At 43.3% G+C, this 15,471-nt stretch overlaps 1 protein-coding gene across 1 annotated transcript; it reads left to right on the top strand.

Annotated features, from left to right (window-relative positions):
• Positions 1-9,536: 9,536 nt before the first annotated feature.
• LOC123102200 (uncharacterized) lies at positions 9,537-15,384 on the top strand. Its single transcript, XM_044523505.1, has 9 exons — positions 9,537-10,592; positions 11,206-11,335; positions 11,427-11,914; positions 11,995-12,075; positions 12,216-12,314; positions 12,741-12,854; positions 12,939-13,010; positions 13,616-13,687; positions 14,389-15,384. The coding sequence occupies exons 1-9, from the start codon at positions 10,272-10,274 to the stop codon at positions 14,647-14,649; spliced, it is 1,638 nt and encodes a 545-aa protein (XP_044379440.1). The 5' UTR covers positions 9,537-10,271; the 3' UTR covers positions 14,650-15,384.
• Positions 15,385-15,471: the final 87 nt, after the last annotated feature.

Below are 15,471 nucleotides of genomic sequence, written 5' to 3' on the forward strand. Positions count from 1 at the left end.
GCAAGTTGCCACTCCCATAAAGAAGCCCAAAGCTAGACCCAAGCCTGGAACTGAGTGCTTCTACTGCAAAGGAAATGGTCGCTGGAAGTGGAACTGGCCTAGATACTTGGCGGATAAGAAGGATGGCATATTGAACAAAGGTATATTGGATATACATGTTATTGATGTGTACTTTACTAGTGTTTATAGCAACCCCTCGGTATTTGATACTGGTTCAGTTGCTAAGAGTAGTAACTCGAAACGGGAGTTGCAAAATAAACAGAGACTAGTTAAGGGCGAGGTGATGATGTGTGTTGGAAGTGATTCCAAGGTTGATAAGATCACCATAACACACTCCCTTTACCTTCGAGATTAGTGTTGAACCTAAAATAAATGTTATTTGGTGTTTGCGTTGAGCATGAATATGATTAGATCATGTTTATTGCAATACGGTTATTCATTTAAGTCAAAGAATAATTGTTGTTCTATTTACATGAATAAAACCTTCTATGGTCATACACTCAATATAAATGGTTTATTAATTCTCGATCGTAGTGATACACATATTCATAATATTGAAGCCAAAAGATGCAAAGTTAATAATGATAGTGCAACTTATTTGTGGCACTGCCGTTTAGGTCATATTGGTGTAAAGCGCATGAAGAAACTCCATGCTGATGGGCTTTTGGAATCACTTGATTATGAATCACTTGATGCTTGCGAACCATGCCTCATGGGCAAGATGACTAAGACTCCATTCTCCAGAACAATGTAGCGAGCAACTGACTTATTGGAAATAATACATACTGATGTATGCGGTCCAATGAGTGTTGAGGCTCGTGGCGGGTATTGTTATTTTCTGACCTTCACAGATGATTTGAGCAGATATGGGTATATCTACTTGATGAAACATAAGTCTGAAACATTTGAAAAGTTCAAAGAATTCCAGAGTGAAGCGAAAAATCATCGTAACAAGAAAATAAAGTTTCTACGATCTGATCGTAGAGACGAATATTTGAGTTACGAGTTTGGTCTTCAACTAAAACAATGTGGAATAGTTTCACAAATTCATGCCACCTGGAACACCACAACATAATGGTGTGTCCGAACGTCATAACCGTACTTTATTGGATATAGTGCAATCTATGATGTCTCTTACCGATTTACCACTATTGTTTTGGGGTTATGCATTAGAGACAGCTACATTCACGTTAAATAGGGCACCATCTAATCCGTTGAGACGACACCATATGAACTATGGTTTGGCTAGAAACATAAGTTGTCGTTTCTTAAAGTTTGGGGTTGTGATGCTTATGTGAAAAAGTTTCAGCCTGATAAGCTCAAACCCAAATCGGAAAAGTGCGTCTTCATAGGATACCCAAAAGAAACAGTTGGGTACACCTTCTATCACAGATCCAAAAGGCAAGATCTTTGTTGCTAAGAGTGGATCATTTCTAGAGAATAAGTTTCTCTCGAAAGAAGTGAGTGAGAGGAATGTAGAACTTGATGAGGTAATTGTACCTTCTCCCGAATTGAAAAGTAGTTCATCACAAAAATCAGTTCTAGTGATTTCTACGCCAATTAGTGAGGAAGCTAATGATGATGATCATGAAACTTCATATCAAGTTACTACCGAACCTCGTAGGACAACCAGAGTATTGTCTGCACCAGAGTGGTACGGTAATCCTTTCTGCAAGTCATGTTACTAGACCATGACAAACCTACAAACTATGAGGAAGCGATGATGAGCCCAGATTCCGCGAAATGGCTTAAGGCCATGAAATCTAAGATGGGATCCATGCATAAAGAACAAAGTATGGACTTTGATTGACTTGTCGGTTGATCGGCGAGCCATTGAGAATAAATGGATCTTCAAGAGGAAGACGGACACTGATAGTAGTGTTACAATATACAAAGCTCGAATTGTCGCAAAAAGGTTTTTGACAAGTTCAAGGTGTTGACTACGATGAGATTTTCTCACTCGTAGCGATGCTTAAGTCCGTCTGAATCATGTTAGCAATTGCCACATTTTATGAAATCTGGCAAATGGATGTCAAAACTGCATTCCTTAATGGATTTCTTAAAGAAGAGTTGTATATGATACAACAAGAAAGTTTTGTCAATCCTAAAGGTGCTAACAAAGTGTGCAAGCTCCAGCGATCCATCTATGGACTGGTGCAAGCATCTCGGAGTTGGAATATACACTTTGATGAGTTGATCAAAGCATATAGTTTTATACAGACTTTTGGAGAAGCCTGTATTTACAAGAAAGTGAGTAGGAGCTCTGTAGCATTTCTGATATTATATGTGGATGACATATTGTAGATTGGAAATGATACTAAATTTCTGGATAGCATAAAAGGATACTTGAATAAGAATTTTCCAAAGAAAGACCTCGGTGAAGCTGCTTACACATTGATCATCAAGATCTATAGAGATAGATTAGGACACTTGATAAGATTTTTCAATGAGTACATACCTTGACAAGATTTTGAAGTAGTTCAAAATGGAACAGTCAAAGGAGTTCTTGCCTGTGTTGCAAGGTGTGAAGTTGAGTAAAGACTCAAAACCCAACCATAGCAGAAAATAAAAAGAGAATGAAAAGTCATTCCCTATGCCTCAGTGATATGTTCTATAAAGTATGATATGCTGTGTACCAGTCCTATTGTATACCTTAGCATGATTCTGGCAAGTACAATAGTGATCCAGGAGTAGATCACTAGACAATGGTCAAAATTATCCTTAGAGGACTAAGGAAATATTCCTCGATTATGGAGGTGATAAAAGAGTTCGTCGTAAAGAGTTACGTCGATGCAGATTTTTACATCAATCTAGAAGACTCTGAGTCTCGATCTGGATATATATTGAAAGTGGGAGCAATTAGCTAGAGTAGCTCCGTGCAGAGTATTGTAGACATATAAATTTGTGAAGTACATATGGATCTGAATGTTGTAGACTCGTAGACTAAACTTCTCTCACAAGCAAAACATGATCACTCTTTGGGTATTAATCACATAGCGATGTGAACTAGATTATTGACTCTAGTAAACCCTTTGGGTATTAGTCACATGAAGATCTCAACTAATCACATAAAGATGTGAACTATTGGTGTGAAATCACATGACGATGTGAACTAGATTATTGACTCTAGTGCAAGTGGGAGACTGAAGGAAATATGCTCTAGAGGCAATAATAAAGTTGCTATTTATATTTCCTTATATCATGATAAATGTTTATTATTCATGCTAGAATTGTATTAACTAGAAACTTAGTACATGTGTGAATACATAGACAAACTGAGTGTCACTCGTTTGCCTCTACTTGACTAGCTCGTTAATCAAAGATGGTTAAGTTTCTTAGCCATGGACAAAGAGTTGTCATTTGATTAACGGGATCACATCATTAGAGAATGATGTGATTGACTTGACCCATCCGTTAGCTTAGCACGATGATCGTTTAGTTTGTTGCTATTGCTTTATCCATAACTTATACATGTTCCTATGACCATGAGATCATGCAACTCCCGAATACCGGAGGAACACTTAGTGTGCTATAAAACGTTACAACATAACTGGGTGACTATAAAGATGCTCTACAGGTGTCTCCGATGGTGTTTGTTGAGTTGGCATAGATCGAGATTAGGATTTGTCACTCTGAGTATCGGAGAGGTATCTCTGGGCCCTCTCGGTAATGCACATCACTATAAGCCTTGAAAGCAATGTGACTAATAAGTTAGTTACGGGGTGATGCATTATAGAATGAGTAAAGAGACTTGCCGGTAACGAGATTGAACTAGGTATTGAGATACCGACGATCGGATCGCGGGCAAGTAACATACCGATGACAAAGGGAACAACGTATATCGTTATGCGGTTTGACCGATAAAGATCTTCGTAGAATATGTGGGAGCCAATATGAACATCCAGGTTCCACTATTGGTTATTGACCAGAGACGTGTCTCGATCATGTCTACATAGTTCTCAAACCCGTAGGGCCAGCACACTTAACGTTCGGTGACAATTGTTATTATGAGTTTATGTGTTTTGATGTACCGAAGGTAGTTCGGAGTCCCAGATATGATCACAGACACGACAATGAGTCTCGAAATGGCCGAGACATAAATATTGATATATTCGACGGCTATATTCGGACACCGGAAGTGTTCCGGATGATTTCGGAGAAAACCGGAGTGCCGGAGGGTTACCGGAACCCCCCTAGGGGAACTAATGGGCCACATGGGCCTTAGTGGAGAGAGAAGGCCGGCCACGGCAGGCCGCGCCCCCTCCCCATCTAGTCCAAATTTGGACTAGGGAAAGGGAGGGGGCGGCGCCCCTCTTTCCTTCTCCCCCTTCCTTTCCCCTCCTAGTAGGACTAGGAAAGGGGAGTCCTACTCCTACTAGGAGGAGGACTCCTCCTCTCCAGGTGCGCCACAAGGGCCGGCCGGCCTCCCCCTTGCTCCTTTATATACGGGGGCAGGGGGCACCCTAGGACACACAAGTTGATCATTGATCCCTTAGCCGTGTGCGGTGCCCCCTTCCACCGTAATCCACCTGGTTTATATCGTCGTAGTGCTTAGGCGAAGCCCTGCGCCATTAGCTTCATCATCACCGTCATCACGCCGTCGTGCTGACGAAGCTCTCCCTCGACACTTAGCTGGATCGAGAGTTCATGGGACGTCACCGAGACGAACGTGTGCAGATCGCGGAGGTGCCGTACTTTCGGTACTAGGATCGGTCGTACCGTGAAGATGTATGACTACATCAACCGCGTTGTCATAACGCTTCCGCTTATGGTCTACGAGGGTACGTGGACAACACTCTTCCCCTCTCGTTGCTATGCATCACCATGATAGATATTACGTGTGCGTAGGATTTTTTTTGAAATTACTGTGTTCCCCAACACACCAATGAACCGCCAACTCTGGGTGGGTTACTAGTTAGTCGCCAGGCCAGGGCAGGTCACCAATGAGTCGCCAAGTCCGGCCGGGTTACACCGCGTGGTATATCCCCGACTGCCCATGACTAACCTGAACCCAGAAACTAGTAACGAGCTGAAAGGGGGCCCGGTCGCTGGTAACTTAATACTAGTGGTCAACATCTTTCTCTACCCGCCACTGATAGTGTTGGCCCATGACTAACCTGGATCCAGAAAACCAGTAATGATCTGAAAGGTGGCTCCACCACTGGTAACTTAATACCAGTGTCCGACATTTTTTTCCACCCACCATTTCTATCTGGCCAAAATAGTAGTGTGGGGGTCCTTAGTCTGTCCGCTATCAATGTGGCCCCCCTATAAGCAGTTTTCAACTAATGTCTTCATTTTCGTTTTCTAAGCAAGTGTTCATTTCCTTCTCAACCTCTTTTGTTGGAGGTCTATTTGTGGTCTTTGGGGTTAGTTGGCCTTCTCCGTTCCATTTTGGCCTCCATAATATGTTCACCGCCCAATTGGGGGGGGGGGGGGTTCTCTCACCTTGGTCATGTGGGGCTCAACACTTTTGTTGGTGTCGGCAAAGTGTTCTTCCTTATGTAATGGAGGCCTTTTGGTTGAGGTGGTTTCTTCGCCCTTCTCCATTTTCACATCTTCATCTCCAACATGAGGCATACATGCTCAAGCCGACAATTGTTGTAGGTGGTGGTACCTCATGGGGGAGTGGTTGTCGTTGTTAACTCATTGTGCCAGTTGACACGCCCTCACACATGCCTCTTCCATGCGTGGTCATGTGACACATGTTATCGAGGGCGTTCATATCTTTTTTGCCCTGGACGGAGTGCCGGAGTCTTTTTTGTTTTAACATTAAATGCAGATACTTTTAAAGGCTTATCTGCTCAGCCCCACCCGTCAAAACACTTATCCATAAAAAATCTCCTCATGAAGAACGTGATATTTTTTTAATAAATATGTAGGGACAACTAAAAAAACTACTTCTGGCCAAAAAAACTAAAAAATATATACCTCGATGAAGAGACAAATAGTGGGAGGAGTACCACATGCAACATCACTCAACACGTATACACCCAACAAAACAAGCAAACAAAAAAACTCACCACTGCCGATCTAACTACTAGTGGTGGTCATGTTTTTGGTACCCACCACGAGTAGTGTTGGCCCACGGCTAACCTGAACCCAGAAAACCAGTAACGAGCTGAAAAGGGCCCCCGTCATTGGTAACTTGATACCGGTGGTCAACATCTTTTCCCACCCGTCACTGATAGTGTTGGCCCACAACTAACCTGGATCCAGAAAATGAGTAACGAACTTAAAGGTGGCCCCATCACTGGTAACTTGATACCGGTGGTCAACATCTTTTCCCACCCGTCACTGATAGTGTTGGCCCACAACTAACCTGGATCCATAAAATGAGTAACGAACTTAAAGGTGGCCCCATCACTGGTAACTTAGTATCGGTGGCCGACATTTTTTTCCACCCGCCACTAATATCTGGCCAAAATAGTAGTGTTGGGGTCCTTTGTTTTTCCGCTATCATTATGACCCCACCTATAAGCAGTTTCCTAGTAATGTCTTCATTTTTGTTTTCTAAGAAAGTGTTCATTTCCCTTCTCAACCTCTTTTGTTGGAGGTCCATTTGTGGTCTTTGGGGGCTAGTTGGCCTTCTCCGTTCCATTTTGACCTCCATAATATGTTCACCAACCAATTGAGGGGCTTTCTCATCCCGGTCATGTGAGGCTCGACACTTTTTTTGGTGTCAGCAAAGTGTTCTTCCTGATTTAATGACGGCTTTTTGGTTGAGGTGGTTTCTTCGCCCTTCTTCATTTTCACAACGTCACACATCTCCATCTCCAACATGAGGCACACATGCTAATCACATCATTAGCCCATATAAGATTTTTCTAGGGAAATTAGCCCATATAAGTACTAATATAATAACTATCCTAGACCAAAGCCCAATAGCCCATGTCATTGTCATGTGGTTGTGGCCTTTTATTGTTGAGCACTGCTATATGCACGACACTATGTGCACGATTTACAAATGACAACCAAATCAGTCCATTGGTGCATGTGAACAGATGGCAGCACAACCACAGATGGGCGGTCGTGCACTGGTTGTTTGCCCCACATGCGATCGATTCTTTGATCATGTCCTCGCACTAGGGTCTAGGGCGTTGTTTGCAGCTGCCGTCCAGCCGCTGGCTGCCCGGCTCCCTCTGCCGCTCCCACTCAAGTAAGGCGCTCACCACGCCGCCGCCCCTACCCTATCGGCTGCGTTGATCTTTCGTCTTTGTCCACTGTTTGTCCAGTGTCTAAGAACTAAGGCAGGATGAGGAGGCTTCATTAGATCAGAGTTTTACCGGGAGAAACAAAGATCAGATAGAGGAAGGTACTAGCTCGTACTTGTAACTATCAGTTATTATGAATTAAAATCCTACTATCCTAGTATGGTGCGTTAGTGTCGACTATAAAATAGTGAATTAATCTATTAATCACGGTGATTGCATTAGGATATTGGATCTGCACAATTTAGCAACTGAACAAACGATCAAGAAAATTGGCTCTGTCGTACATCCTTGCTACTTAACGCTCTTCCTGTAAATCTTGGCGATCAATTCCGGATTAGATCAGAGGCGACGTCGGCGCCATCGTGAGCTCGTTAATTCTCCGGCCAACTAGCCAAGGTTAGCACAACTAACAACTGCTTGCTCATCTCGATCAGTTCCCACCTTATACCTATCAAATTTGTACATCAAATTTCAATTCTTTTAATTATGTGACTTGTAATGTCATTTTTAAGATTTATATTTATCAAGAGAAAAGGGTCGCCAAACACCAGAAATATTATTTCAGCTTAATTGTCGAGGGCATGTTTTCAAAGTAAAATGAGAGACGACTTGCTCGAGCATTGCATGAAAACTTGCTTCGAAAGAAATTCAGAACTGAGTTCTCTTCTAATGAAATTGTTAATATACTTTATGTTATTGAAATTTACCGAGATTATATAACTAATTCAAATGTAGCTACCACATGTCTATACTCTATAGCAATGAAGCGGTGTTTTTTTTTTCCAACTTTGCTTCGTCCCCCTATGTCTAAATCCTGGCTCCACCCCTGCTCACGGGGGAGTGGTTCTCGTTGTTAACTCATAGTGTCAGGTGACATGCCCTCACACATGCCTCTTCCGTGCGTGGTCATGTGACACATGTTATCAAGGGCATCCATATCTTTTTGTTGCCCTGGATGGAGTGCCGGGTCTTATTTATTGTTTTAACATTAAATGCAAATACTTTTAAAGGCTTATCTGCCCAGCCCCACCCGTCAAAACACTTATCCATAAAAATCTCCCTCATGAAGAACATGGGATTTTTTAATAAACAAGTACGAGGCCTGAAATTCCTCCAAACCAAAAAAGACCTCAACATGTATACACTCAACAAAACAAAACAAAAAACTCACAAATGCGTCTAACTACTTCGGACGCACTGCAATCAGTGAAGGAGGTTACACACAAATCCCACCTTAACACTCCAGGGCGTATGGTGCCATTATTAAGACCCAAAAGGAAGTGTGATTGTGCATGCCAGGAAGGAAGAAAGGAACATGCAGCTATTAATTGGTAGCTAGTACTATGAGCGAGCAGATGGCTCCACTTAATTAGTGCTCAACACATGAATGCACTCTGTACTTCCTTAACAAGGAATTCTCCCACTGCTATTAGTTTGTGCAAGAAGTGCTCTTAATACAAATAGTAAATCAGTCAATTAATCAACCAGACCTACTACACATAAAAAAACCAATCGTTCAGTCACAAATTATCCATGCCCTCTCACCGTAAGGCTGGTTATAGTGGGGAGTAACTTAGACTAGTGGCATGCATATGACACTAGTCTAAGTTACTACCTTTATAATGCAAAGTAACATACTGATACTAGTATCATAGATGACTTCATTTATTAACTCGTAGACTCATCTTGTTTTGAAAAGCGTTATGTTACATTAACATATTATGTTATTATCTCTCATTAATTACTTGCCACATAAGCAGAATTTTCTCGAAGTGCGCTATGTTACTAGCTAAGTTACTCCCACTATGACTAGCCTAATAAACTTGTACTCCATTTGTAAACTAATACCGTATAAGATCTTTTAGGCTAGTCATAGTGGGAGTAACTTAGGTGGTAACATAGCGCACCTCGAGAATTTTTTGCTTATGTGGTAAGTAGTTAATGAGAAGTAGTAACATAATATGTTACTGTAACATAGCGCTTTTCAAGACAACATGAGTCTACAAGCTATTAAATGAAGCCACATATGACACTAGTACTATGTTACTTTGCACTATGAAGGTATTAACTTAGACTAGTGTCATGCATATGACACTAGTTTAAGTTACTCCCCACTATGACCAGCCTTAGATCTAGTAGCATCATTAATTATACTCAACCATAAAAATGAACTAGATCCCTTATAATAATTGCCTTTATGAATTGCCATAAAACCATTAATTAGTACTCCTACTACATCCACAGTCATCATCTTCTCAAATCAAATATGAAACCACTCACTTCCCTCTCTAAAAGCTGAGCAGAGCGGAGCTACCCTCTCTCTCTCTAACCACCCACTCTGGTCAGTCATCACCCCCACCACAACCCCATGCCCTCCACCATTTCCATCGACAGTTACTGCTCTCTCTCCTCCCAACCCTAATCCCTCTCTCTAGACAGAGCGAGCGAGCGAGCGTGTGCCTTTTGAAAGATCCCTTCTTTTCCCTTTCAGCTCCTCCTCGCCCCAATCCTTCTTTTGTCACGAGATGTGGCTCGCCCCAAACTAGCACCACCACCACCACCACCAGTAGAGCAAGAGACGGAGCGCGGCGAAAGCTCGGGCAAAGCGGCAGCGTCGGCAGATTCCCGGGGCGTCGCCGCTATTTTACCACCCCGGCCGATTCACCGACGGAAGATCCAACCCCCACCCCACCCCAGCCCAGCTGTCGGCGGCCCCCTAACCCCCGGGGCGCCTTTATCCACCGGGGATTTCTCGTCGTTTCTCGGGCCAGAGGCGGCGCCGCTCTGGACTTCTTCCGCCGCGGTGGCCTCATATAGCTCCGGGCCTCGATCCGCTGGTTTTCGGCGGGGCCGGGGGAGGCGGTTCCGGATGACTTCTTGAGCCGGGTTGCGGCGTCCGCCCCTCTTCGTCGAGCTTGTTCGATTGGTTTGGGGGAAAGTTGGTTCTTGCGGCGCCCGGCGAGCGGTTCCGGCGTGGCTCGGTTCCAATCGGGGGAAATGGCGGCCCTGCGGCCCCGGAGTTGACCAATCTGGTCTGGCCGAGCGCTCGCGGCTGCCATGGCGGATTTGGGGCTCTGGAACCAGGGGTGGACGTGGGTCCTCTCCCAGAAGCACGTCGTCGCCTGGGCGCACGCCGCGGCGGGCTGCGGCAGGGACCGCCTCGCCTTCCTCGTCGACCGCCACTGGCCGGCCGTGTCCCGGGCCTGCGCCAGCTCCTCGCGCCTCCTGCTCGAGGCGCTGAGGCAGTGGCGGGGCTGCACGGCGCGGGGCCTCCTCGCGCTCGCCAGCCTCGGCCCCGCCGCCGTCTTCGTCATCCTCTGGAGCTGCTTCGTGTGCATGACCTCCTCGGCCTGCGCCCTCTACGCCCTCCTCGGCCTGGTTCGTGCTGCAAATCATAATCATCCTCACCTGCTGCTTTGGCAAAGCAGCCCGGATGTTTACTGGATAAGGATTTGTCATGCGCTGCTTTCGCTATCTGATTGTGGATTGCATGTTAGGCTGCATCTTTACTAAAGTAGCATAGTTGAAGTAGTAATTGCTGGTAAAGTAGAACGCCATTAAACTATCACATGATTGATTGGCTTGATGTATTACTGCCTAGTGTAATCTGATGTCATGCTTTAGTGCTCGTTTATGCCATTTCTAGATTCTATCTGTCCACTGTTAGAGACGTTTGGAAGTTTGGTCTACTTCCCCTGGGGGATATCTGACCTTTTCAGCTAGATTGCACCACTGAATCAGTAATCGGCAGTGAAATAATGGAGAAAAAATAGGGTCATCTCTCCTGTTGTTTTCTCCCTGCCACTTTTCTTATTGCAATGCAGACAATGTCTCTTGTTCCATCATCATCTAATATACATACTTACTTAATTAGTACGACCTCTGTAAGGTAGTAACTTCTGCTTTCAAGTAAGGATACAAGTTTCCCATGTAAGAAGGATATATCAGAAGAGGTTATGTTATCTGATTGTTTGATGGTGCACTGTTTCAGGGAGCTGTTGCGGCAGTCATTCACTACATGGGCTATACGCCTGGCCTTCTTATTGTAGGACTGTTTGGAATAATGATTATGTGGATGTATGGCTACTTTTGGATTACCGGCATGCTTCTGGTTGCTGGAGGTTGTTCATCTGAATTGCTTCTGATGTTGCCTCATTCGGCCTATTTATTTGATCATCCTCATCTAATGGAGGCTCCTCTGTGGTCATGCAGGTTGTATGTGTTCTTTGAAACATGCACGATTTGTCATACCTGTCTTGGCTATGTATGCTGTTTATTGTGTGGCTGTTCGTGTCGGGTGGCTTGGAGTTTTCTTCACGCTGAATCTCTCTTTTCTGACAAATGATCTTCTGAACAAGCTGCTGCAAGGATATGAGGGAAGCACGGAAGAGAGACCATTTGAAGAAATGAAGGATTCTGATCCAGCCACGGATGCCTTCTTTCGTGGCTGTGAATATCCCCCTGCTCCTGAAAGTGAACCAGAGACCGTGTCGTCTGCAAAGCCCTTTTGCGCAGCACCTACCCAAGACGTGTTACATGTACAGAAGGAGCCATCTCCTAGTAAAATAGTGAAATCAAATTCTACTTCGTTGGACGAGATGAAGAGGATAATGGATGGTTTGACCTATTATGATGTTTTGGGCATCCCTCGGAGCAAAAGCATCAATCTGATCGAATTGAAAAAGGAATACAGAAAACTGGTAATAGACAACAGCACTTTAAGCTGAACGATCATCCATGTTTCTGTTACTTATTTTCCTGGTGCATTTTGTCTGTCTAGGCAGTTCTTGTCCATCCTGATAAAAACATGGGGAATCCATTGGCGTGCGAGTCATTCAAGAAGCTTCAGTCAGCTTTTGAGGCACGTACTTGGGAGTATATGCCAACTTTGGGCTTTCTTTCGTAGAGTTTTCTCAAATCTGACAGTGTATCATTTCTTGATCACAACTGTGTTATTTGACTCTTGATAAAGGTAACCGGTCTAGTCGTACCTCCATGCAGGTACTCTCAGATTTAACGAAGAAAAATGGCTATGATGAACAGCTGAGGAAAGAAGAATCACGGCAAATGACTCAGAGATCACGTGTTGTCTCTCAACCGGTGGGTTCTTGTCCTTGTAAATAACTAAATATGGAATGTAGATGTCTTTGATTTGCACATGATCTTGTTAAGTTTGGGAGCACACAATGCGATCTCTAGTATTCTGCACATTCCCCTTTGTAATGTACCTTCTGATATTATTATCCTTTGGAGCTCATTCGTATTGAAAAATCCCTCAGATACCACGTGCTACCCCTCAACAGATACTCTTATTCTGTTAGTATGGAATTTAGTCAGTTATCTTCTATTGTTTTGTCACTACGGAATTCAGTTAGTTATCTTCTGTATGTAACCTGGTCAATTTCTTAAACAAGGTGATTTATGCGCGACCCTCCTGTTTTGGACAATCTTGTTTGATACTGTTTTCTTTGTATAACTCATTTATAATTGAAAAATGAAGTCAATTGATAAATATCTTTTTTGCAGAGTGGGGTAGAGTTTCTCTCTGAGGAGTCCAGGCGTATACAGTGCACAAAATGTGGTAATTTTCATTTATGGATATGTACCAAGAGAAGCAAAGCAAAAGCAAGATGGTGCCAGGTTAGGAGCCCAGCATGTACTTTTAGGGCATTTGTTAACTGAGAGCATCGCTCCAGCTAATTTGCATGAATTGTGTGCTTGCAGGATTGTTCCCAATACCATGTTGCCAAGGACGGAGATGGGTGGGTGGAAAATAGATATTCTGCATCCTTGAAGGTACAGTTCTGTGTCTAAATAACATGTAAACTTCATTATATTTTTATTTTACCTCAGCGTTAGTTTAGATGGAAGCACCTATTGCAGTCATCTTGGGTTTATGGAATGAACTACTGGGAACCAGTGGTTTAAACAAAGGGAGAATGAGATTTATATAGAAGAAGACATAATCTTCTGAATCCTGGCACTCTGCACAGTGCACACCTATTTGGTAGAAAACTCAACGAGGTGTTTTTCATGAGTGAAAACCTCAGTCCCTTCGTACTCGCTTATACTGCTTAAACTGGGCTAGTCTATACTGCCTGAGGCCGATGTTGGGTTTGAGCAGATTTGTTCATTTGAGCTGTAAGAACCCCAGAATGTTTTGCTTCTGATCGTAGATCATCTAAGGATATCTATGTTGCTAAAGTGGATGCTCAAAGTACCTTGAATTTCTAGCTTATCTCAATCCTGGTATTCTAAAGTGAATTGCTTAAGCAAATTCTGCTGAATACAAGACATCACCGAGGAATCACTAACTTAAAGCATGCATGTGTATTTTGCCACTGCAGAAAGTAATGTCCAATATAACTTAAATTCTGTTCTTTCTTGATTGTTCACTCCAGATAGAAATACCAAGAGCTTTTGTCTGTGCGGAGAGTAAAATATTTGATGTATCTGAGTGGGCTACTTGCCAGGTGAGTCTGTCTCCATCTATCTTGTCATGTTTGATTTGATTATACATTTCAGTTATTTACATGCATATTTACTTGCCATAATAAATGTCTCAAGTGATATGCTTTAACTTTTAGTCGCTTCCTTGTTGACGTCGGCAATGATCCATGTTTGATTCACTGAAAAAGACATCAGATAGACTGGATTAGAAGGATCTGTTATCTTGAAAATTCGAATTCATTTCTTGTTTCAAATATTCCCTTGTTGCATACCATATCTCAACAGATTGGTGTAATTTTTCTACCGAGTGTACAGCCCCATGATAATTGTGTTTGTCCAAAAGAAAACTTATTGGAGGGTTTGTATGCATTCCTTGCTTTATGTGGTTAGGCTCTGCTGTTTTATTTGTTTATAGTGTATTCATGAGTATACTGGCTGAATTTAGTCTTTGTAGTTTAGCATAGTCCAGATTGCTCTACTTTGTAAATAGGTTCAGTTGGTTGTTCGATCTTGTAAGGTGGATAGAATACCAACTTCCTTTTAGAGTAGGGACCATGTTAAGCTCTCTAGAAAGTAGGACCCAGAACATGTATTGCAGGTAATATGATGGCCACATCAACTGCTGACATGCCATTTTCTGATAGTAAGGAAAGGATGTTGCGGTGTTATATCTGAAAAATGGGCAACACTTCTTTAACCCATTCTGTTTTTGTTAATAATCCAGGGAATGGAGTGCAAACCAAACACTCATGGTCCAACTTTTATGGTGAACATGGTTGGTGCGGATAGGATGCCTCAGCGATCTCACAGTTCTCGGTATCCCTTTAGCCTGGACGCCGAGATGATCCCTGAAGACGAATTTGAGCTGTGGCTTCAGCAGGCATTGGCGACGGGCGTCTTCTCTGACAGCCCGAAACGAAGGAAAAGCTGGAGCCCCTTCAAACTGCCTCAGAAAGGGATCAGAAGTTGGCGGCGATCGTCATGAGGGTGTGACGTTAAATAGCATGGCTACATGGGGCCTCAGATGGTAGCAACATTGGGAAAAAGGCAATAATACAAGGGTTTGTATTTGTAAATAGACTGACCAAAAAAATTTGCCTGGACGAGCAACTAATTTTGTCCGAAAAGAGAAACGACAAGTAAAAGGAACTCTTAAATGAAAAGACAGTGAACCTGACTGAGTGACTGTTGAAATTAGTTTTCTCTGCCATGGGTTCCCACGAGTTGTTTCAGAGAAAGACCAGGCATGGAGTCGAAACACGAGTAGCTCTTCGGTGTGCGAACTCCATCAGTGCAAGGATCGATGACGAAAAGAATGGTGACCTGGATTACAGGAGCAAATTCTGCGGGTGTTGCGCTGCTCTTTCTGAAACATCACCGAAGGGAAGATGCTCTGTTCATGGAAGCAGCAAGTTTTGTGAAGCTCATTCTGGAGAAGAGAAGGGGGAAAAGGAAGAAACCTGAAAAGAGATGGCAGAAACTGGCTGCTGTGTAACCATGGGAAACCCTGCATGAGAAATGCAACTCACTCACTGCTCTGTAACATTATACCCTGATAATACTAACATCCTGTGGAAAAACTACCATAATCCAGGTTTGTCCTGTGACACGCCATGTGCCGCGCTCTGTAACATTTCGAGGGGGTAATAGTGATCTTGTCCTGGATTGTCTCCTAATTAGTACTATTTATGTTGCTGGTTAATCTGTTTTCCTGTGTGTACTGATTTGCTGCAAGTGAGTGGCGGCTGATATAGACAGATCACACGTGCACTCTATTTTTAGGCTGGCTATGGTTATTTGTCTGTCT

The sequence above is a fragment of the Triticum aestivum genome, chromosome 5A (genome assembly GCF_018294505.1).
Source record: "Triticum aestivum cultivar Chinese Spring chromosome 5A, IWGSC CS RefSeq v2.1, whole genome shotgun sequence".
Taxonomy (NCBI): Eukaryota; Viridiplantae; Streptophyta; class Magnoliopsida; order Poales; family Poaceae; genus Triticum; species Triticum aestivum.